The sequence below is a fragment of the Barbus barbus genome (genome assembly GCF_936440315.1).
Source record: "Barbus barbus genome assembly, chromosome: 6".
Taxonomy (NCBI): domain Eukaryota; kingdom Metazoa; phylum Chordata; class Actinopteri; order Cypriniformes; family Cyprinidae; genus Barbus; species Barbus barbus.
In genome coordinates, this window is record NC_136734.1 from 12,566,979 (window position 1) to 12,592,739 (window position 25,761).

Below are 25,761 nucleotides of genomic sequence, written 5' to 3' on the forward strand. Positions count from 1 at the left end.
ATTTTTTTTTTTAACTAGATTATAACAGCGACAAATAGTTGCACCACGCCATGGTCAAGGCATTACAACTCGTTGTTTTTACATAACATTTAGAACAGATAATTTATTAAATTCAGAATGCGTTTTATTCACGCACACACACACAGGAAATACATATTTTATTTTCCACAATGTTATCTTGCGTATTGTGTAGCCTATTGCTCCAAACAGCTTGCAGTTTTGCCCATTCATAATATAAACCCTTCCGAAATAATGAAAGGGTTAAAGATATTAAATGGGCGGGTCTCGCTGTTTTTGACTGACAGGGCTCGCTTTAATCTTCACAATGGTAGAAAGTAGGGGGCGGGGCATATGTTAAAACAAAAGGTGTGCCTCAAGTCAAAATGACCAAATGAGGTGTCCACCCTGAGACGAAAAGCTGACGTCACACACCGAGGGCGGGGTCGTGTCGGTAGACTAGACTGGCACATCATCATCATGCAGGATACATTGTCGCGGCTGCAGTGATGTACGAGTACGAATAAGAAGAGGCGCTGCAGGTACGGCGAGAGATTATTTGGTTTCACTCGTACCCCTATAAAACCCGTTTCTCCCATAATGTCGGGCGGGGATCTTCGCGTTCTTCGCCAAGAGCCAGGGCAGGAGAGCCCGAGGATGCCGGCCTGGAAACGCGAGATCCTTGAGCGGAGAAAGGCGAAGGGCGGTGGGTCCGGAGCAGGTGCCGAGTCCGTCGCATCTCGATTTAACGGCGAGGTAACGGCCAGCAAAAGCAAGGATGATATTAGCAGCGCACATTCTAGCAGGAACTATACCATTACCGCTGCCAAGCGCGCGACCAAAAGCCCGGATCTGTCACCGGTGAAAACAAAAGAGCACTGGCCATCCGCGGACTCGAGCCACACGGAGGAGAGAACGGCGAGAGACAACGGAGCGCATGAGAGCCTGGTATTGCAACAGAGCTTGGGTCCGCTGCAGGAAAACCCATTCATTAAACTGGAAAAAGAACGCAAGAAGCGTCAGAGCCAAGAGAACGCCGAGCGACCGGTTCAGCACATCCTCGAGTTATACGGCGGCGTTCCTGGCATACGGACTATACGCGCTGAGAATATCATCATTATTGAATCCGACCCGGAGTACTTCTCGGAAGGATGTGGTTTGAAGCATGCATCGAAACTGCAGCAGAACGGCACGGTGAGCGGATACAGCTCTCTCAATGACCTGTTAGACCAGAGAGGTAGTCCGGTTACGGAGATACGCGCGAAGGAAGTGGTCATTTACGATACTGCGCTTAGTAAAAGCGAGGAGAACCTCAGCACGCTGGGACGACAGGCGTCCGCCTCGCTGGAGGGGCAAGGAAGGGTGAGTCGCATGTTACAGAAATTTGACAGGAATTATGGCAAGTTGCAGGCCAAGTCACGCAGCACGGAAAACCTCCTGGACTTGGACTCTAGTCCTATCAGGCCAAGCTCCAGACCCAAGCCAGATGTGGTGCCAAAATGCCCAGTGTCTCCGCAAGCCGGCTCTCCGCATAGCATGGTCTTCCAAAATGTCCAGTCTTCCATGAGCAACCATCACGCCTCTCCTAGTGACTCAGAGAGTAGTACACCCGTTTCTGGATCCCCTCAGTTAGTGTCTTCCACACGTAGACGTTTCGAGGGGAGCGGGGGACGAAGTGTCACTGTGTATCCCAAGGAGGACACTGAGAGGTCTCCGTCCAAGCCTGTTAGAGAACGGGACTGGGACAGCACAGATGGGGCCTCTAAAGCCAAGGTGCCATGCTCTCCGGAGAGCCACCGTGTCCGTGCCGACTGTACTCCTAGTCCCACATCACCCCCCTTATCACCCAGCTTTGAGATCCGCCCGTCCCCTCGCCCGGATCTTTCTCTCCTTCCGCCTGGTGATCTACAGGCCCGTGCACTCGCCAACTTGCGACTCCAGTCTCGCAATTCTTTCACTGTCATTCCCAAGAGTCGTGCGGCCATTTCGTCACCTGGCAGCACCGCCCCATCCAGCCCTGTCCTTTCCCCCCCATCCCCACGACCCCTGGTGGGTGTGGCAGCTTCAGAGCCCGCAGTGCCAACCCCCTCGCCCGCTTCCTTCATACCCTCCACACCAAAGCTTACAGAAAAGGTGACCATAGAAGCCAAAACAGGGTCTCCGCAACATACCCCACCTGCCACACCCACCTCTCCATCCCCAGTTTCTCCGCCCTCAATTGGCTCACCCGCCAAATCAGTCCCATCTCCAAAGGAACCTCCGGTTGATAAGCTGCCTATCACAAACATTGATGACATAGTCGTGGAGACCACGCCACCCGTCCTGAGCCCTGCGGTGCAGAGGCGCAAAGGAAATACGTTTACAGTTGTTCCGAAACGGAGGCCCGAGGCCCAGTCTGGCCCTGCTGAGACCCCAGAAGTCGTCAGTGAGTCTCAGAGCACACCACATGCCCCTTATGCCCATCTGGGAACCCTGATTAAAAAGCGTTACCCTGCTGCAGAGGAGATAGAGGTCATTGGGGGCTACCTCTCCCTTGGGCGATCCTGTCTCTCGAAGACTGGCTCAACAGGAAAAAAGGTATAATATCTATATTGGTCATTTACTTACTTGACATGTATTAAAGAAATAGGATGTCTTTATGAAGTGACTTAATAGGTATAGTTACAAAACAAATATTCTGTCATCATTTACTCATCCTGATGTCATTCAAAACCTGTATAACTTTTTTTTCTTTTGTGGAGCACAAAAGGCAACATTAGGCACTCCCAGTCACCTTTCATTTTTATTCTGCCTAATATCTCATTTTGTGTTCCACTAAAGAAACAAAGTTATATGAGTTGTGGCACCACATAAGGGTAAGTAAATAATAGCAGAACCTTATAAATTTTGGGTTAACTATCCTTTTAAGAAGAATGCACTTTTCCGTCCTGGCAAGTGTCTTGATTAAATACATTTTTACGTTCCTGTTCAATTCTTGCCATTAACAAACCATTAACTATGACTTTTGTTTCAATAACTTCTAATTTGCTCTTCATTAATAGTGACGTAGTTGATAAGTTTCACAGTGCATCTGTGTATAAGGCACAGTTCAAAAAGACATGATTGATTCAGTCAGTGTGGAAGAACTTGACTGGTCCACAGAAAGCCAAGTCCTGATCCCAGCTGAACACCTCTGGTGTGACTTTAAATGCAGATCTTGAGCCAAAAACTCATCACCAAACACCAATGACTTGTACATAAGGGTACTGTCATTTTAGACACGTCCAAAACTGTTGCAACAGAGATGGAAATACAATTTTTAAATACATGAATTATGTTTCCATCTTTGTTGCCACAGTTTTGTTAGTGCCTTTTTCTGTTCTAAAGAAGGGGGTGTCCCAACACTTTTGTCCTTATAGTGTCTATACAAGTCATTGGTGTTTGGTGATGAGGTTTTGGCTCAAGGTCTGCATATAAAGTCACACCAGAGGTGTTCAAGCTGGGATTAGGACTTGGCTTTCTGCAGACCAGTCAAGTTCTTCCTCACCGACTGAATCGGTCATGTCTTTTTGAACCGTGCCTTATACACAGAGGCACTGTCATGTTAGAATAGAAAAGAGTTCTGTCCAAACTGTTGCTATAAACTTAGAAGCACACAATTCCCTAGAATATCATTATATGCTTAAACATTAAGATTAGTACTCATAGAAATTACTAAAGTAGTCAAACATGTTCATTAGAAGGGGGTGACCCAATACTTTTGGCAATATAGTGTAGCTGTTTGGATGTGCCATACACATCTCATAAAACATGGGTTTTGTAGTGGTCATGACACATGCAGGTTACATAGAGATACTTGCTGCTTACCTCCTGCAAGACATCAGTCCAAACAAGTAATAACTTTTCTTGTTTGATTCTATGCAATCCATCTTATTTTGCAACATGGAAGTAAGCTGTTTTCTGTGAATGTGCAAGACTTCTGATTTATTAGCCTCAATAGGTAAATAACAAAGTGCTTTAAAATGAAGAATAACAAAATACATTAAACTGTACAACTATCTGAGTTACAAAAAAGTGTTTATTATTATGATAATATATATTATGATAATAATTACTCATTTGCAATTTCAGTCAGCATAACACTTTCAAGTTACAAATGGCAAGCAGGATTTATTTGAAATAAAAACAGTATAAGCACACTTCTTGAGCAAAATGTTTCATTAAAAAAAGAAAAAAGATACCATTAAAACTCAAGGCAAATGTTATCAGGATGCTTTGGTTGTCAAATGTTAGTATATCATGTTCATTCTTAATGTGATGAACTACACATAGACTTACTATTATTCTTACTTGATGAGAGCTGACTTCATATATCTAAAATCACCAAAACAACAAAAAGAAAAGTGTTGTTTCTTAGAAAACAATAGAAGCCGCTTAGTTTGATACTTTGTATCTAATGAAATTACATTCACAAATTTAGAAAGGCAACTTTAAGTACAAAACTATAGAACACAATGCAATCTGCAAGTAATATAGAAAATATAGTTTGGGACTACAGTATATAGTTAGGGACACAGCCTGCAATGTGCTCACATTGCAGTTTTTATAACCAAATGTAAAAAGCAGTAAAAAAACTTGAGAAGGTCAGGTTTTTTATATTGGAAAATGAGTCATGTGTTCTGTTCGGAGTCAAGTCTAGGAGTTACTGAGGTCTAATAAAGGTCTTTGCAAGGCCATACTTGAGATTTGTTTGACTTGTTACATAACATGCTGCCATTCACAGTCAAAATCGATCTCAAAACAGGAAACCAAACTAGCAGCAACGATCCGTTTCACTTCCTCTGCATAGTGGTTCTCTCAAACAGTCATGGAGCCTTTGCTGATTAATATCAAACTAGGTTTAGATTCATAGCATGTATCAAAAGATGTAATGATTCCAGATGTTCGAGTTTGTCAGTTAGAGTTCCACTTTTTTTTCTTCTTTTAATTTTTGTGTTCGATTTAATATTTTAGCTCTAATGCTAATGGGGATGAAATAAGAAACACTGCTTCTCCGCAAGGATTTTAGACTGCTGACAGCTAGTTGTGTTAGACTATAAGCATCACTTGTACTGCTAAAGCAGCACTTTTGTGCTTTAACAGTAAATGTTAAGAAAATGAATATCTGACTTTCCTGTTATTGATTTCATTCATATTGCATTATCCATATAGGTTTTTGTTTATTGTGTACTCTGATGATTTCTGATGCTGCAGTCTTGCACCTTTTTTAAGACACCACGTCAAGTTAAAAGTAGTTTATTTTTTCGTTTCTGTATAAGCATGCGTCCTTGTGCCTTCAAAACATGTCTTATTAAAGTGTGGCCCTACAGGGCCGTTTACACTATAACTATAAAGTGTTAATAATCATTCTAATCCCATGAGAACAGGGAAGTCCAAACCATAGCTATAACAAAAACGACACAGAGTAATGATATCAGTTGATGAATTACAAATGCATTGGGAATCACAATCCACCCGACTTTAAAGAGCTTGAGCATTTGTAGTCGTAGATGACATAAATGCTTTGTGTAGAAACAGAAAGTTATCATCAGTTAGTGTGGCTGCTAATATAGTTTTTGTTGTAGTCATCGTGGTTGGTGTGAATTGGCCTTGAAGACCTAAAGTGCGTGTATCACTCACATTTTCTTCAATTACCTCAATTTGTAATGCATTTGTGAGGTTACACTCTTAAAGATCTTCAGTCTTTTTGTGTACACTTGGATCTATAATGAAATCATGCTAAATTGATCATTGGCAGAAAGTCTTGGGCCTCTCCTCTGTGAAACATCCAGACAGTCAGGCCCATTTTGGGTTCGGTTATATGCTGCTTTTATTCTCACTCTCTTTTGTATTTGTAGGTGATTGTTATGTGTTTGAGGATTGGCTCATGCCACACCTTTGTTTTGATGGGTTTTAGAGGTTACGTTGAAGCCTTTTCTGGTCTGGAGCTTAGACAGGGTAGCAGCAATTATGGCAACATCAAGACCATGTCATTTTTTTTGGAAATCACTCACTGTGTCCATGTGCATCTCCGTTTCTTTCTCTCTCTGTGTTGGTCTCTGTTGGCCCACAGTCTTTATTTGTGCAGCATTGAGTCTTTATGGCCTATTTACTCCAAACGTTCCTTATATTCTTGAGGCCAGGGCTGTGTTTTTTTACATCTCTCTATCCATTAGGCCACAACTGCCCCCAGTAATGGTTGAAATGGTTGCCTGTGCATACTCATAGAACTCCATTCAGTTTCTTGTATAGAGTGTACACAGGTATAAAAATCCAAAACTGTCAAGTTTTTCCCAAACAGTTCAGCTCTAAAAGAATGATTCGCCATTAAAACCCATGGTCACTCTTTAGTTTGGGGACCAGTTCTCACACTTATTATTATCATCACTTTTGCCTAATTTGATACTTATTAATAGTTTGTAATGTAGTTGTTAAGTTTAGGTATGGGGAGGGATCTATAAATATGATCATACAGAATAAGGTATTAATCTGTGCTTTTTACAGTAAGTACTAAAGAACAACCAGTATGCTAGTAATAGGCATGCTAGTAAGCAGCTAGTGAGAATTTGTCCTTAAAATAAAGTGTTACATTTCCAAAAACATTTTCCAAATAAAAAGATGCACTATGCAGATGCACTCCCCAACAGAATCACCCTAGAATAATTAATTCCTTCCAAATATAACTATTAAAGTATATGTTTTTATACTGTGAACAAAATATTGTGATATGTAGCGTAATATAATATCATCCTTTTTTTAATGATATTGTACAGCCCTAACAATGTAATATAGTTGTTACGTAATTAATTTATATAATATAAATAAAGGTGACTTGACTTGACTATTTTGTGTCATTACATAGTTATAGTACAGTGTTTTATCTTACACTGTTAGCATCATAGTCTAAAACAGCCTGAAAATCCTGGATGGGGTCTGTCAGGGGCTTGTATTTTCTTTTGGGGTCTTGTGCGAGAGGGGTTGAGGGGGTTGGGCCAAAATCTCACCAATGCCCTTAGCATATTGTCTGTCCAGGGTCAGTTCATTATGCTCCAGGCTTGACTGGATCCCACTGTTGTATAGAATAGTCATGATGTTATGACCTTCAATTTGGCTTGTGCCTTGAGGTTAAACTTGCTTTAAGCAGACTTTGCTTTAAGAACCTATCTATAGGCCCAGGTCTGTGCGGAACCATGGTAAACGTGTAATAATAAATATAATTAAAATGACCTGATTGAGTTTCAGACTAAACATTCAGATGTCTTTTGCAGCAGATGTATGTGTGTAGCTTAGGAAGGTCTGATTTCATGGGAAAGATCATGTGATATTTGTTGAATCGGAAGCCACATTTACTCTGTATTAATGCGATGGAAGATTGTGACAGGAGATAGGAGACAATAGCCTTAAAAATGTGTGGATTGTTTACTGGAAATGATACATAGCAATTTGTCTGACAATGAATCTCTACATGAAATACTCCTCTGTGCTCACCAAACATTGCATATACAGGAATCCAGTCAGCATACAGAGAACATTTATAACTAGATCATTGATCTGAAGATGACAATGCTTATTTTTATAGTGTGTTCTCAGAAAGTTAATATTATTAAAAGTCTGAGGCAGAATATGTCAGAGGATTTTCATCATGGTTTAATACTAACTTTTATGTCTCTCTGCTCATTCTTGAAGCCCTTGAAGGAGGAGTGTTTTAATGAACCTCTGAAGGTTTAATTTGACATGGCCCAGCTTCAGAAAATGTGTGTGGGCTTTTGCGCAGGTGCTGGCTATGCTGATGTGCATAAGTGTTGGCTGGCCATTAGTAGACTCTAAGCTTATAACTCCCCATCTCTCTGTTTGTCTTTGAGGCTGTGGAGAGTGGTTTTATTAGTGTATTATTCACTTGTAGCCACAGCCTTTCTGAACAAGGTACTTAAAATCTTACTTGTATAGGTACGCTTACCACAATAATTGTGGCCATGAGCATGAATGGCACAAATGGCACAAGTGTGGATTCACTTTTCTGAGCAATGAAACTTATGGGATAGTTCATCCAAAAATGAAACTTATTATGCCTTCATTTACTCACCACAAAAAAGTTTTGTTCATCTTTGAAAGAAAAATTAAGTTTCTGTCCCTCATTTCACCAAAATGTTCAAGCTTCAGAAAGTTTAAAAAGACATTGCAAAAGTTATTAATATCGATCCATGAGGTTTGTTCTTGCAAGCAAAATTAGTTGTTTTTGGGGGGCATAATGTCAGCATGTCAGCATATCTCCTGATAATACAACGAATAAGAAAATGCCTCAGTTTTCAAAGTAATTCTTGAAAATAAACCATATATTAAGTAGGTTGGAATAATGTACTTTAAAAAAAACAAAAAAAAAAACAAGAAAGAGGAGGACCCTTGCAGATCCTTACTGTTTGTCAAGGCAATGTGTATAATAAAATGCCAGATAATTTGACCTTTTAGGTTAAGGAAAGGTTAGTTCAGGTTGTTAAATGTCATGTGGTGCAACTCCCCAAGAATGTAATAATATTTATACAGTAACAATTTATGATACTTGTAAAAAATACTTTTGACCTTGAATGTTTTTATTCATATATATATATATATATATATATATATATATATAAGGCACTCGCATTTGTCATGGACCCATAACAACGGTTATGTTTGGTTAACTTTTATTATGCAGTGTACAGTTAAAAAATGTAATCCAAAATTTCCCTTACGCTCGAGGTTACACCTCTCATTGCAGATTCTTTTAGCTTGCAAGATTTATTTCAGTCCATAAAATGTGTTGGCCTACTTTTTATGATGTGTGTCCTACAAACATACAAGGAGGTGCATGGCAACCCTCCTCTTCCCTTGTATATCCTGCTACGAGTGTGAAAGTCCACCATGTTTAATTATTGTCAGAATGCGTCTCCATCATGCACCACACCTCTCGCTCTCTCTCTCTCTCTCTCTCTCTCTCTCTCTCTTCTTATCCTCACTTCCTCCCCCCGCCTCCCCTCTCTTAACCTTACTGGTGTCCTCCAGGAAGTTCTCCTTGCAGACAGACACAGGCTCTTCAGCAGCTGTGTGTTTGTGTTTTTTACTTTGCCCCATTGTGTCGTGGACTTTGAAGTTTAGATAATTTAATGATGTGTCATATAGTCTTGACGCCATTGTGTAATCCCATATGGACCACTTCTGTGTGTGTGTGAGAGTGTGTGTGTGCGTGCCTGTCACATGGCTGCAGTGTCTACAATAGAGTCGATGTAATTAGAATTCAGACTGCAAAGCGCCACTGTCACTGTCATGTTTAATTCAAGAGTCACTCCAGCATGTGTGTGAGAGACAGAGAGAGGAGCAGAGAGAGAGAGAGAGAGAGAGAGAGAGAGAAAGTTGTAGTCTGTGTGAATGTGAAAGTGTTACAGCAGTGTCATTGTTGCTTTTTAAATGAATTGTATCCTTAAAGAAACAGTCTAAACCCATATGCTGTTAGTTTTTCTCTGGAACATGTTTTATGTATTGTGTGTTTTTTTGTAATGTAGTAGGAGTGAGTGGGGACCAACAATTTCAAGCTTCAAAAATGATTAAAATCTATGATAAATAGGGATGTACAGTGCAATGCCAATCAAAAGTTTGGGGTCAGTAAATGTTTTTGGTAACACTTCACTTAAAGCCTTTATGTATAATGCATTATAAAAGTAGTTTTAATGCAATACTTATGCCTTGTAATGCACCTTATTGCATTGTACAATCTCATGAATAATTGTAACCAGAATATATTGTAACACTTATCGATTCATTGTTACACTATTCATTTTAAATTCAGTTATAATTATTTATGACAAGATATCATGTATTACAATGCACATTATGAATAATTATAATACCATTTTTTTTTTGTAATTAATAGTTAATTTTATTCAACAAGGACGCATTAAAAAGTAATATTATAATGTATATTATAATGTTACAAAAGCTATAAAATTGAACATAATTGCTGTTCTTTTGAACTTATCAAAGAAAAAATTAATCAGGTTTCCACAAAAATATTAAGCAGCACAATTGTATTCAACACTAATACAAATTGATCAGAAATGTTTCTTGATCAGCATTAGAATGTTTTCTGAAGGCTCATGTGACTTTGCAGCCTAAAGTAATGACTGCTGAACATTCAGCTTTGCCATCACTGGAATAAATTACATTTTAAAACAGATAAAAATAGCAAACAATAACTTTAAATTGTAAAACTGTTTCACAATATTATTGTATTTTTGATTGAATAAATGCAAAAAAAAAAAATAATAATTTACCGACCTCAAACATTTGAACGCTAGTTGTATATAGATTAGATATTGAATATATATTGGAACTTTTATTGTGCACACTTATTTCACCTTACATTTTGAATCTTAATTTCAAATGAATATTCTTTTTTTTTTCTAAATTCACTTTAGCTTTAATTATAATAGGAGTCCTGATGCCAGATTCATTCATGGGTGACTTGTTTCTCGAATTCATTTTAACCTGGAATATTCTTTTAAATGACACAGATTGAAAGACATTTGTGTGAAATATTTGTGCTTATGCTGACTTGCATGGATGTTTGCGCATATGCTAATTTGTTGTTTGAGAGTCAGGCTTGAAATAGTCAATGCAAATCTTATTCAAATAAACCTTTACCATAGGCTCAAGCTGCACAAAAATACCAGCTGACCACTGTAGGTCATCACAGAAAGAATCATATGACAGAAGATTTATGTCTTGATACAAGCAGCCGTGTTTTCCTGTCCTGGTTTTCTGTGATAAGCCTGTTGATAGGAATCTTCTTTCTCTGTCTCTCCCACCGTTTACTACTGAGAGTATACCATACTTGTATTCTCGCACTTTGCATTCTCTCTTGCTCTTGCTATAGTTCCTCCTCTGCTCTCTCCTTTAAAAATAGCCGTAGTTCCTGTCGCTGAGCAACAGAGACCGCAACCTTTCTATCCTGTCATTAGAAAACCCAAATTAAGAATCTGTGACTTTTTGTTTCCAAAACACTTCCTTCCCTCCCTCTGCTCTATACTTGCCAATGAATTATCAAACCACCCATATCAGGCAGCGTTACACACCATAACAACAGTGTTGTTCATGAGTGCTTATGTTAATATTTCAAGCCTTTCCATAAATGAGAGCATACCTTAAATCTAGGCCCACATCTATTCTGTACACTTTTTCCTCATTTTCCATGCTGATTGTGAGGGAAAACCTTTGGGATTCAGTAGAATATGTTTTTGTGTCTTGTGCACCTATTTATGTAATCTAATGATACATTTTCATTTAGTGTGCACAGTGGGGTTACATTTCTAATTTAACCCCTTAACTGTCACCCCCCCCTTTTTGAAAACTTTTTGAAAGTGCACTATTTAAAGTTAAATTGTAATAATTCATGAATGCTTTTGAATACAGACCTAAGATTGGTCTCCTTTAAAGAAGACAATCATCAGATTATTGCAGAAGTGAAATAATTTCAAAAAACGAAAGTAAAAAAAAAAGTTATAAAAGTTTAAATTTACTGTAAATAACATGTACAATACTATTATTATTATATATTATATAAAATAAATATTTTACAAAATATATTTTAATCCAAATTTGGCATAAAATTAAAGCCATATTTCTAAATATGTTGTGTTCCAAATTTGAAGTTGATATAAAAAAAATTGAGGTTACTATGCAATTTTGTTTAGGCATTATACCACAAACAGCCACCGGGTGCCATTCAAACTTCATTGAAGTTTTTTTTATGCACTTTTCTGTAACAAATGGATCAATTTCTCTCTCACTCTTACTCCCATCACAAAATAAAAAACAAAAAACAAAAAACCTTTCCGATGATATGTATTTTGTCAAGATTATAAAAAGTTTTGATTCTATAAGACCGTAATACATTTAGTCACCACTAAGGGGGAGGAGCTAAAAGATTTTAAAGTACCATTTCTATGGTGACGCAATATCCGATTTCAAAATGGTTTTCACAGGATGAATTTTGAGATTTTAAGCTTTCAAATGATATATAATATATGATGATTACTAAAACATGTGATAGGAAAAAAAGGAAACAAATATAATTTTTGTGTCAAAGGTCAGCGCTCCTATTATGGTGTATATGTTTTGAGGTGCGCTCTTGTCATAAATTAATCTATTACTGCTCCTACATAATTTTTTATAACAAACAGTGGTGAAATATCTATTTAGGAGTCTTGGACCTTTCCAATGATATATAGTTTGTCATGATTAGATTAGGATTTAATGGTAATATATTGAAGTAAAGTTAGGTGTCCCGTATACTGGACGGTGGCAGTTAATAACCTGGAAATATACACTACCATTCAAAAGTTTGGGATCAGTAAGATTTTTAATGTTTTGTAATGACATCTCTTATGCTCATCAAGGCTGTATTTGATCAAAATAGAGTAAAAACAATAATATTGTGAAATATTATTACAATTTAAAATAACGATTTTCATTTTCTATTTTAAAATACTTTAAAATATAATTTATAATTTATACAATTTATAATTTAGGATGCAAAGCTGTATTTTCATCAGCCATAACTCCAGTCTTTAGTGTCACATGATCCTTTAGAAATCATTCTGATGTGCTGATTTATTGTCAATGTTGAAAACAGTTAATATATAAAATTATATAATATATATTATAATGATAAAATACACAATCTGTCCTCTTCCAGGCAGTTTCGTAACATTTTATTTTGATTGGAAATTCTTAATTATTGCCCTGATGGTGGAAATGGGAATTTTCACTGCTCTAGCTCTTTTCTTAAGGCCACTTCACTAATTTGTGAAGCTCAATTATCTTTTGCTGCACATCAGAAATATATTCTTTTGTTTTATTGTGATGGATGATTAAGAGAATTCGGGCTTTGTTTTCCCTCCTATTTATATTTCTGTGAAACAGGAAGCCATGGCTGGATAATTTCATGTTCATAATCACCCTGGAGTGTTCAAAATTGTGAATATGAATGGGAATATACTTTAGAGATATTTTACTCATAAGAGTTTCTAGGGGTGCCAATAATTGTGTCCAACGTGTATTTGAGAAAAACATTTATTTCATAATGACATTTCCCCCCATTTTAAATTCTTATTATTCAATGAAATGTTAGATTTTTGTGATTAAAAAAAAAAAAAAAAAAAGATCAAAAGGTTTAACAATGCAGATTAATTTTCACAGCCTTCTTTGATCATATTTACCAAGGGTGGCAATATTTTTGGCCACAACTGTATATAGAACCCTGTTATACTTTTAAAAGAAAACAATATACACTCCCGTGCAAAATTGGAGTTCAGTACTTTCTTTTTGGAAAGGAATTAATACCTATATTCAGCAAGGATATATTAAATTCATAATAAAGACTAATATTGTTACAAAAGATTTCTATTTGGGGTAAATGCTGTTGTTTTTACATTTGTATTCATTGAATAATCCTGAATTCGTAAATGCTAAATAGAAATGGACTTCTACAGTTCTGGACTCTGGATTTTAATAAATTGAGCAAAATCACAAGTGAACATGCTAGTCACTGATCATCATGCATTTTCATTTTGTGAGGGCAGTTTTGAAATTTTGATAATGTAACTCATGTAGAACTGGCCATGCATCCAGGGTGTATTCCTGCCTACAGCACGAGCTGGGATAGACTCCAGGGTCCCTTCAATCCTAAATGATTACATGAAGACAAAATTTACAATTTAAAGAAAAAAACAGAACTGTTAATAAAACAAACATGTAAAGCATTGTGGATGAAGTGCATTTGGCTTTTGTAGAAATCTGGGGATTCCATCAGACCTACTCGTATCGAATTAATTTATTTGACAATTTAAAGAAAAAAACAAAACTGTTAATAATTCAATTCAATTCAATTCAAGTTTATTTGTATAGCGCTTTTCACTGTGCAAATCGTTGCAAAGCAGCTTTACAGAAAATTAAAGTTTCTACATTATATTTATTAAAGGATTAGTTCACTTTTAAAAAACCTTTTGCTGATAATTTACTCACCCCCATGTCATCCAAGATGTCCATGTCTTTCTTTCTTCAGTCGAAAAGAAATTAAGGTTTTTGATGAAAACATTTCTCCATATAATGAACTTCAATGGGACCCAAACGGTTCAAGGTCAAAATGACAGTTTCAGTGCAGCTTCAAAGGGCTTTAAATGATACCAGACGATGAATAAGGGTCTTATCTAGCGAAACGATCGGTCATTTCAAAAATAAATAAAAAAGTTTAAGTTTTATAAGCACAAATGCTCGCCTTGCTCTGTTCTGTGATGCGCGTTCGTGACGTCACGTAATACGCAATTACGTGGAAAAGGTCACGGTTGAGGTAGGCGGAAGTACCGAGTCAGTGTTTACAAATGTGCAGAAGGAGGACCATATACACATATTCAAATGTCTTTGTGTCAGTTTATCGTTTAAAATGCCCATTTCGTGTGCATATCCTGGGTGTTTTAATATTAAAAAGCCTACTGACTTACTGATTAAAAGGCCTACTGGTACTTCCGCCTAAGTCAACCGTGACCTTTTCCACGTAATTGCGTATTACGTGACGTCACGAACGCGCATCGCAGAACAGAGCAAGGCGAGCATTTGTGCTTATAAAACTTAAACGTTTTTATTTATTTTTTAAATGACCGATCGTTTCGCTAGATAAGACCCTTATTCATCGTCTGGTATCATTTAAAGCCCTTTGAAGCTGCACTGAAACTGTCATTTGGACCTTGAACCGTTTGGGTCCCATTGAAGTTCATTATATGGAGAAATGTTTTCATCAAAAACCTTAATTTCTTTTCGACTGAAGAAAGAAAGACATGGACATCTTGGATGACATGGGGGTGAGTAAATTATCAGCAAAAGTTTTTTTTAAAAGTGAACTAATCCTTTAATAGCTTATCAGTGGTGACTATCTCAAGTTGATGTCCATATGGCAGAAATGTAGGCTACGGTAAAAATCAATCAGTTAGTTAATGTCATGTAATCAAACAGACAGTGAACACTATTAACAGTAATGATTATATGTTGCGATGAAACTTAGAGCAAAATTTTGTAGTTTTGTATGTTGTCTGAGGGTTGGCATTATCTGAGGTCTTCTGGGGGTTTGGCATTATCTCTTCTCAGGTGTTCGGTCATCTCAGGTCTTTGTAAGGGCTGGATCCAGACTGAAGCTTGTGTAATTCCTAGGATTGGCATCCCGTGGCAGAAACTGAGAAGGTAATAGAGAGAAATTAGCATAGCTGCTGTTTCAACTAAGCAAAAAATGATGTGTTCAACCCAAGCAAAAGAATGTTAATGTGCATTTGATCAGATGTAACTGAAGTACAAGGTTATGAGATACATTATGTGAATGCTTGGCTAAAGACATGTGTCTTTAATCTAGATTAAAAACAGAGAGAGTGTGTCTGAACCCCGAACATTATCAGGAAGGCTATTCCAGAGTTTGGGAGCCAAATGTGAAAAAGCTCTACCTCCTTTAGTGGACTTTGCTATTCTAGGAACTACCAAGAGTCCAGAGTTTTGCGATGGATTTTAGCGAGATAGAAGAGTTAGGCACGCAGGAGCTAAACCATTTAGGGCCTTAAAAAGTAAGTAGTAATATTTTGTAATTGATACGGAACTTAATAGGTAGCCAGTGCAGAGAATGTAAAATTGGGGTAATATCATCATATTTTCTTAATAAAACAAACATGTAAAGCATTGTGGATGAAGTGCATTTGGCTTTTGTAGAACTCTGGAGATTCCATCAGACCTACTTGTATCCAATTAATTTATACTGTGAGTAATGTGTAGAAACATTCTTCTAATACAGAAACAAAACAATGTGTTGTAATTTCTGATGCACACCCAGAAGCTGTGTCTTAACCAGGCATGACAAGATAAAGTGATAAAATCTCTTCCATTTCCATTTTTCATCTTTTAAGCTGTAACCACAACAATACACTGGTTAGTTGCATATCTGTCCTATATAGTATGTGAAATTACAGTTAGCATCTTCCAATTTATAATTCAGTGACATTGGCCAAAGTTGCCTAAATGCTGTTAGCTTTTTGTTAGCATGCTGTCAGTTTATATTACCCACAAACCCTTGTGCAATAGAAGATGAACATAGAAACAAGAATATAACCTAGGTAGTATTCAAACTCTGGACACAGCTATTTTGTTGGATGCTTTTCTCTTTCAGTGAGAATGTTAAAATGATGTTGGTTAGAACACGTACGTGCCTTTACTACAGTGCTGTTGCTCTTGAGAGGTGGTGTTCAATTTGATAAAGATTTTAAAGGCATTCCATCAATGAAAGCATGCACTTAGTCCTTGATGCTTTGATTACAACATTTCTCATGCACACCTTCATATTACCTGCTGCCAAACCATTTGTATAAGGGTTGTTGTAGTATACTATAATATTATACTATATATACACATATATAGATATATGCAAGATCATTATGCAATATAATTATATAATTATATAATATAATTATATATGCAATATAATTATGATCATTATATTGTACTATGAAATGAAGGAACTTTTTCTGACTGTGTGTGTGTGTGTGTGTGTGCATTGGATTTCTTGCACAGTTCTTCATACTCTATATTGGAAATGAAATGATTCAGATGTGAATGAAATATTCTTATCTCCTATATCATATGATACACACATTTACACACATTTATCACACTGGATCACCCATATCACACACTTATAGAACCATACATGTGTGTGTGTGTATGTGTGTGTGTTTATGTTTCGTAGGTCTTACCAGCTGTACTGTGCTGAGGGATTTCTAATATTAAACACCCTGGCAGCAGATTAGCTTTAATCAGGCATCTGCTCAGTCTGCTCAACACTTCAATGAGAGTCTGCAACAACCCCCAGACACACACACACACACACACAAACACACAGACAAACAGCTTCTGCATTTACAGTCGGCATCCAACCAAAGGTTGTAATTCAGGGAGAAACCCCCAGTATGTACTTTGTGTTTGTGTGCGTGCGTGTGTGTGTGTGTGTGTGTGTGTGTGTGTGTGTGTTTGTGTAATTATGCAGTCTCAACCTGGTTCAAATCAGGACAGCGTCTCTGGTAAATTCTGCTCTAATAGATCTGGTGTCTTTCCCTTTTAAAATGATTAACACAAAAGATACATAAACTTGTTCACTCAGTTTTACTGGGAAAAATTGATCATATTTTATTAAATATTAAACTATTATAATTTATTATAGATTTATTAAATAATAATAATAATAAAGTAATGTTATTAATTAAATGATTGTTCTTTTTAATTGCAATTAAGGCAATTTCTGAAATTGAATATCTCTAGTTGTAGTCTATTTATATATACAAACCTCTGATAATCTGAAAATCAAGGATGAAATGAGCTGCTATCATGACTGTTATTACAGTTGTATATCTACATCTATACATGTAAAAGTTAAAATAAGGAGAGTCTGAAATCCACCACTGTAAACTCTTTCTCAGTAATTCAAGCTTTTATTTTCCTTGATATGCATGGAGAGCAAAATATGGAGTGGTTATGGAGCATCCTTTCCAATGGTGCTTATTCTTCTCTGAAAATATTTACAGATAACGATTGATCTGCTTGAATGGAATTTCACTTTTTCTCACGCCAAATATATATATATTTTTTTTTCAAGTATATTTATAAATTGTTTTTCTGAATTGTGATGGGAGATGGTTGAAACTGCCAGCATATCATGCCGTGCTTATATTTCGAACGCTGGCTGAATAGTCTGGAAATATGTCAGTATGAGCCAAGAATGACCAAAGAACTCCACACTGGAAACTTTCCTTGTTACTGCCAGTGACTTATCCAGAGTTTGGGTGAAGTGTGCCTCAGAAAGCAGTAGGTTTAGTAGCAAGAAACTACAGTAGTTGAATGGGAAAATGGCTATGGTCACAAGTGTTTAATGCTAAGGCTAGTGCTAAATTTAATTTAATTTAAATTTAATAGTTGCTTAAGAGACAATGAGTTTCAAAAGCTAGACATCTTAATTCTGTCTTCTAAGATACCTTGCATTGACTAATTCTGAAGCAGCATCACATCCTTTGCAAAGAAGACACTCACAGAATGCCTTGAGATAAACTCAGTGAAGAAATAAATCTAGGGTGTCGGATGATTTGTTGTGCTGCAAAATCAAATAAAAATGTTTAAGTGGAATTTTTCCTATTTTAATTTTGCTATTACTATTTCTTCAGGGATTTGTTCAAAGCATTAAACTTGTTAATTTAACTTGATTTGCACAAAATATGCATTATACCTCAGATTATGTAGCTTTTTGAACAGAGATGTGCCATTACTTTACATTTTCTGATTTAATAAAGAGGCAGAATATTGTTGCAGTGAGTTTTGCAAGGCTGTTTTCTTCAGGAAAAAACAAAAACAAAACATTAGTCTCTGTCTTAACAACCTTAAATTAAAAATCTCAGACAATGTAAAGATTTTGTTATAGGTGGAAACAAGTTTGTGAAATTTTGACAGCCTGATTAATAGCACTTCATATTTGGGTGTAGATAAGAAAAATGTGTTTGATTGGCCAGCTTTTTAGACCTTGAGGGAGAATGTGGCGAATCAAAAAACGTTTTGTGATCTGATGAGGCTCATATTAACGTGAGACTTGCATGTTGGGTGCAAAAGAGATACATCTAAACCAAATAACAACCAACTATGATAGCTACTGGCAGAATCATACTTTAGAGTTGCTTTCTAGTAGAGGAAACTGAAAAGGCTGTTGTTATCATGGGTAACTTGGACACAGCCAAAATACAGGCAAATCTGTAAAGAAACCAGTCAGAGATATTAATTTTGGGTGGAGATTCATTTTCCTGTAGGGCAATGACCCAGAACACACAGCAAAAGCCTGTGAAGGAATGGATCAAGGAAAGTGATTATTATGGAAAGCCTGAACTGAAATCTAATTGAAAATCAGTAGTATTATCTGAAAATTGTAGTCCACAGATACTCATTGTTAACTTTAGAGCTGGAACATATTTGAATTTGCCTGTAGGATTAGGCAAAACTTTCAGTGTGCAAAAAAATGTGCGAGCAAAAGGCTGTAATTGCTGCTAAAGGACAATGAACATAATTACAGACTACAGTATATATTTCAGGAAGCACAACATAAAATGCAGAGGATTAATCCTTTAGGTATCGTGTTCGTTCTTGTGAAAACTTTAAAAAAGAGAGAGACAGAATTGACTACACACCCAGTCTATGTACATAGTGTCACAGAATTTATTGTGGTTACATAACACAAAGTTACTAAAAGAGAGAATGATGCTCAAAAGTCAATGGCAACCCTGTTTACTGCATTCAACCATAATTACATATGAGAATACAATTTAATAGTAATATGCTGATTTGAAAACAGCGGCAAAGCTTAATATTTTGTGGAGACAATTACATTTTTTATACATTTATATTTATTTTCATTCATTGATGAATGGTTTAAAAGAACAATATTTTTTAATGTATTGGATTTTTTTGTAATAATATAGCAGTCATTACTGTTTCTGATCAGTTTGAAATGTAATTTTTCGAATGGTAGAATTCATTTGAAAATAGGCCAGAGAAACATTAAAAGGAACTGAAAGGAAACTGACAGGCTAAATTCAAAAACACATGATGGTTAACAATTAAATGGTATGGAATGTAATGTTTATTACACCAAATAAACATCACTCAATTACATGTGGCCTTTGTTCAGTCATTTTACTGGGTGTGCCATGTAGAGCCATGTTCACAGGCTTCGTGAAGGAAGCGTGTGTATATGTTGTTGAGTAAGGACATGTGATTGAGATTAGAGTAGATTTAGGACAGCACTGACACACACACACACACACACACACACACAGGTCACAGACATTGACCAGGGTGCTTTGGAACATCATATAATTACTAGGGTATAATATCTTCTAGTTGCCCTTCACATTAACTTTGAATCAAACAACACAGTGTTTAACAGTGGGGGTTAAACCAGGGGGCTGGGACCCACTACGGGGCCTCAGGAAGGAACGTGGGATGCTTTACAACTGTTCAACTGGTTCCGTTATTAATACAATTAATATTAATGTTGTTATGAATATATAATTGCTCTTGTTTATTTTCCCGTTTCTGTATTTAATAAAAAAGATTAAAAACAAGTGTCATAATTATAGCAGAAATACTGGCAGGTGTTTTTAACAACTATGTACTTACAGATGTAATTTCATGTAGGTTCATTTTTTTTGTACAAGTACAATGCATTACCTTGTATATACACAATAGGTGCATTGTCTCAGAGGATTAATTTAAATGTGAGTACATAGTATGAATATGGTAATCATTCAGTACCATGTTATATTTGAAAGTATCATGATGTTTCTCCACTGTCACGCTATTTCCGTAAGGGTTCTTTTAGTTCATTTGACTTTCCCAGCATTTATACGTGTCAGCATTTATGACCATGACTGACTAGATTATCAGGCATAATCAAAACCAAGCTTAATTAAACCATAGTAAGGAGTGATAAACAAAAAAAAGCAATAAAGAAACTATGTTATCTGTCAATGCTTAATTTTTGTCCCACCATTTCCCTTTCATTTGCATTATGTGAATAGTCAAAAAACGTATCCCTTTGTTACCATAGATCCCTGGTGTAGATAAATATCAAGTGCACTGGCCTGGTGATGTTTTGCTAAACAAATGTTTGTTTTCATCAGGACCTGTTGTTCTGATATAGTGCCATAAACCAGATTGGACATACCTCATACTTCGTTATTACTAATTTACACATTTCATATTCATTTTAAAGTCCTCAAACTACAACATAATGCAAACAGGAATTATAATTATTATGTAGTAATGTTAAAGGGATAGTCGGAACACAAATTAAGATATTTTTGATGAATTCCGAGAGCTCTCTGACCCTCCCATAGACAGCAAGAATCCTACCACGATCAAAGTCCAGAAACGTAGTAAGGACATCGTTAAAATAATCCATGAGATGTCAGGTGTTCAACTGTAATTTTTTGATGCTATGAGAATACATTTTGTGTGGAAAGAAAACAAAAATATAAACTTTATTCAACAATTTGTCTCCTCTGCGTCACCCTGGAGCCATTTTGGAGAGTATCACGATGTTTGCGCGTGCTTCGATCTGAACGTAAACAACGTATGCTGTTCTGTGTCAACAGCACCACGCGGATACGTTGTTTATGTACAGTGGATACTCTCCAAAATGGTGCCAGGGTGACGCGGAGATGAATTGTTGAATAAAGTCGTTATTTTTGTTTTCTTTGCGCAAAATATTGTTGTAGCTTGAAAAAATTACGGTTGAACCCCTGATGTCACATTGATTATTTTAACGATGTCCTTGCTACGTTTCTGGACCTTGAATGTGGAACATGAACTTTCATTTTTGGGTGAACTATCCCTTTAAAAATGTTAAACAAATCAAAACTATTTTATATCTTATCTCCTTCAAAGTCACCACACTTTGCCCAGATCACTGCTCTCACTGCTTGCTGATCTTGGCTTCTCTTAAACAACTTAAAAACATTTTAAATAGTGTCAAAAGAGTTCACATGTAAGCCACACATGTCCTTCACTATCCAATTGTGTGGAAATTTGCAGAGCATTAGTAGATTCCATGTATTTCTGTTTATGATTGGTGTGAAACCTAACAAAGTGTCCTCTGCTTCCACCACAGCTGAAAATATCCTTCAACGAGTCCAGCCTGCAGAGCACTTTCGAATACCCGTCTGAGAGCAGTGTGTGGGACAGTGGAGAGGACGAGGAGGAAGGAGAAGAAAAAGGAGGAGAAGATGATGGAGGGATCATTGCAGGGAGGATAAGCATTCCTCGTGCCAGCTATACCAGCTCACCCACTCACTCCAACAACACCATGGGTGAGTAAGACGAGAAGAATGACAGGAAATGGATAGAATGAGAGGAAGGCTCAGAAACCATCGATTAGGTGAACAGGAAATGGATCCATTTCGCACACTATTTTTATGCAGGGCTTTTTAGGACTTTTTGTCCTATTTTTTGCAATGCAACCTTTAGTAGTCCAGTGAAGTTTACTATTAAAATTGGGTTCTGTTTCTTGTGGTCTTGCAAGAAGTGATGAAAAAGTGTGATGAAAAAACTCAGTAGCAGATATACAGAGAAATAATTCACTTTCTATATTGTAGTAATGCTTGTTATAATGGTTGAATTGATGATGGTGATTGTTGAGATGATCTCTCAGGTTCATCCTTTAGACACTGCTCCTAGATTTGAACAGTGTTGACACCTGCTGGTCAGTCATGAGGTGTTACATTTATTGTATTTGAGTAGTTGACAAATAACATGGGCACAAGCTTTTTTTAAGGTTAAAATGTATATAAATATAAATGTACAAGGGAAAGTGTATATTAGAGATATGTTATAATATTAAAATGTATATAATTGTGTGTGTGTGTGTATATGTGATATATAATTTTGTAATATATATCATTTTAAAATGAATATTCTATTTTAATACATTGTATATTACTTTCTTTATATTTAAAGTGCACAGTAAATGGAATACAGTTGATTTGATAGTTCAATAGTCTGCAGTGACATTAATGCCTTTCTTCTCTTGTCCTCAGATCTTTCCAGTTACACACCTAAACACTCGGTGGAGTTTAATGCCTGGCAAGAACACAAGCTTGATGAGTCTGCTCACCATGGGGAAGATACTTCACAGAGTACAGAAGAGGTCATGGTAAGAAATAAGAATATGTCCACAACTGTGGTGTAAAATGAGAAGAACATGATATTGGTTCCTGTTCATCTAAAATGAGGGCATTATGTGATCTCTGAGGAATTGCTGGTTGGTTGCTCGGGTGTTCTTCGTGTTTGCTTTCTGGCCCAAGCGAAAATACCCCTCCCCCAATTCTCTATGGCCTCTATGGGAATGGCACTGTCATTAAAATCCCATCAATTATTATTATTGTTCTGTGCATCTACAGAATGCAGGAGTCACTTTTAAAGTCACAGTGGGTAACAAAGATAACCATACAAACATTTAGCACATTTAGAAACTGCAAACAAGAAGCACATTACCGTTCAAAAGTAAACAAAGACAAGAAAGACATTTATAATGTTACAAAAGCTTTCTATTTCACATAAATGCTGATGTTGTATTTATTTTATTTATCAAAGAATCCTGAAAAAAGCATCACAGTTTCCACAAAAAATATTGAGCACATTATGCAAATATTAACTGTGATTATAATAATAAACTGTCATAATAAGACCCAAAAATCCTTGAGTACAAAATCAACATATTAGAACCCTTTGAAAATGTAGCTTTATCATCACAACAGTAAAGAAAGCAGTTATTATAAATTGCAATAATATTTCCAAGATTACTGTTTTTACTGTTTGATTAAATTAATGCAAATGTAATTTGTTAATGCAAAAATAAAACTGAAAAAATCTTGTCAAACATACAATTGTAGTACCTACAATATTAAGTATTCCTTTGAACATTTTAGGGGTTGTGTTATTGTCGGTTATTTTTGACCAAACTAATATTAGTGACCGCAGATGTATTTCCAGTCATTTTAGCACATCTCTCTTGAACAAGCAAGATGGTTTGAGGTATTGATAACTGTATTTCCGTTGCACATCAAAGTTTAATACTTAGGTTCAGAAGTAGAACAAACCCCTGAGCAACAGTAATAATGTTGTCCTGTAAAGAACCAAATCCTGACAAAATTCCATATTTCATCAATGCGTACTCTCTCTCTTTTTTTTTTTTGTTCACAAGCTGACACCTGCTGATAGTTCCTCTCTGTCGGACTTCAGCAGTGAACCAGCCCTCTACTTCTAAACCTTCCAGATGTCTGGAAAATATGGGACCAACCATTGCCTACCAGCACCAGCCTGGATGCAAAGAAACAACTTCCAGAACAATGGGACCAGTAGCAACCAGCACGGAAACATACATTCCGTATTCTATGCCCATACACCATCATCGTCAACAGCAGGACTGTCCTCATTGCTGATCCACACAGCGGATGTGTCACTCACATTTAAACTCCTGTTGCCACCGATTGTGATTGTGAGGGACATGGAAAATGGCCCAAACAACCATTCCACTCTTGAATTTCACTCTTCCATCACATACTTGCTCTACGTATGTAATCCTCACCTCATGAAAGTGACCAAATTTCTAAAAGAGAGAAAGACGAGAGACTTTTCTTAAAATAGAGAAGGAAACTTGGAGTGTGTGTGTAATGGGACTCCAGAAAGAGACAATGTTAGGGTGAAGCAACAAAAAATGAAATAAGTGACTTATGTATGACTGGTAAAAGGGTGCCACAATCCGTGTTCTTTGTGATGTTTTTGTATGTGCATGTGTTGGTCTGTATTGACATGACTCCCGAACTATAGAAGTCCTCCACTTTAGTTTCCTTTGTATGTCTGTGTTTCATTCAAGGTAGCATACTGATATACTATACAGCTGAAATGCTAACAACATGTTAGTGTTGACTTAGTTCCTAGATCTGTTTTAAAGAGCAGCTTTTAATTGGCAAGCTGGTAAACACATTAAATTTTGCTTTTCTTTTTTATGGTAATAGAATTTATTAATCACTCAATTTTAGTCATAATTCAGATGACAAATGCAATCATAAATGCAAGTCAATCTTGTGAAGACATGCCCAGGTTAAATTTCACCCCTATAGCATAAATACAACGAAGTCTGTTTTTAGGACTACCATTGTAATATAAATTTTTATGACATTTACACATTTCCTTCCTTCTCCTAACCTAAATGCCCCCCCCACCCAATATGTGACCCTGGACCACAAAACCAGTCTTAAGTCACTGGGGTATATTTGTAGCAATACCCAAAAATACATTGACACCCTCAGATTCCAGATTTTCAAATAGTTGTATCTCAGCCAGATATTGTCCTATCATAACATACATCAGTGGAAAGCTTATTTATTCAGCTTTCAGATGATCTATAAAGCTCAGTTTCTGAAAATTGACCCTTATGACTGGTTTTGTGGTCCAGGGTCACATATTCTCAATGATTCTCATTATCATAATCTAGTGTTTTTACAGTAAAACATTTTTTATTATTAAATATTTTTTTTATATTATGGTAATGATAATTTCAGTGGGATGGGTTGTACCTTATTCACCTTCTAATAATAATCCTTAAATGTAACATAAGCATTATTCCCTCACTTTTGGAGTGAAATATGACCTGGAAGTGTTCTTGACAGGCTTTGTGAGATTTATTCTGTGCAAAATTACATCAGTTTGTCAATATTTGTGCTTAGGTTTATGTGTTTTGAACTGGACATTTTTGCAGTACGAATGGGGAGTGGTCAATTTTAGTTATGATGGAAACATCAGTTTGTGGGTTTGTAAGTGGGCACGCTGTATGCATGGGCCACGTGTGTGCGAAACATGAAGACTACATACACACAATGCCAACTGACTTGAGTGTGTCATATCTGTTAAATGACATTGGCGTATCTGCTGACGTGTCTCCTCAGCCTCTCCGACCAGTATTGATGTATAGTTTGTACACTCCAGGATGAAGTTTTCATAATTTATTTCATGCATCTTTTATCACTTTTTCATATTTTTAGTCACAGGGTAAACAGTAGCACCAAGGTTTTTTTTGGACATCATGTACAAAGT

The 25,761-nt window shown here is 36.5% G+C and overlaps 1 protein-coding gene and 1 long non-coding RNA gene across 3 annotated transcripts in view; both read left to right on the plus strand.

Moving 5' to 3' along the window:
• The window catches only part of LOC306870868, a 1,223,475-nt gene that overhangs the window by 232,241 nt on the left and 965,473 nt on the right, over positions 1-25,761 (plus strand). The window lies entirely within an intron of this gene.
• On the plus strand, positions 460-23,977 carry tprn (taperin). Its single transcript, XM_079419822.1, has 4 exons — positions 460-2,574; positions 21,779-21,977; positions 22,704-22,819; positions 23,870-23,977. The coding sequence occupies exons 1-4, from the start codon at positions 598-600 to the stop codon at positions 23,930-23,932; spliced, it is 2,355 nt and encodes a 784-aa protein (XP_079275948.1). The 5' UTR covers positions 460-597; the 3' UTR covers positions 23,933-23,977.

What these genes read in the sequence shown, in the direction of transcription:
- tprn (XM_079419822.1), top strand. Translation starts at nt 598, where the DNA reads ATGTCGGGCGGGGATCTTCGCGTTCTTCGCCAAGAGCCAGGGCAGGAG. An exon ending in CTGGCTCAACAGGAAAAAAG is followed by an intron (nt 2,575 to 21,778) that starts GTATAATATCTA and finishes CTTCCACCACAG; the next exon opens with CTGAAAATATCCTTCAACGA. An exon ending in TCACTCCAACAACACCATGG is followed by an intron (nt 21,978 to 22,703) that starts GTGAGTAAGACG and finishes TCTTGTCCTCAG; the next exon opens with ATCTTTCCAGTTACACACCT.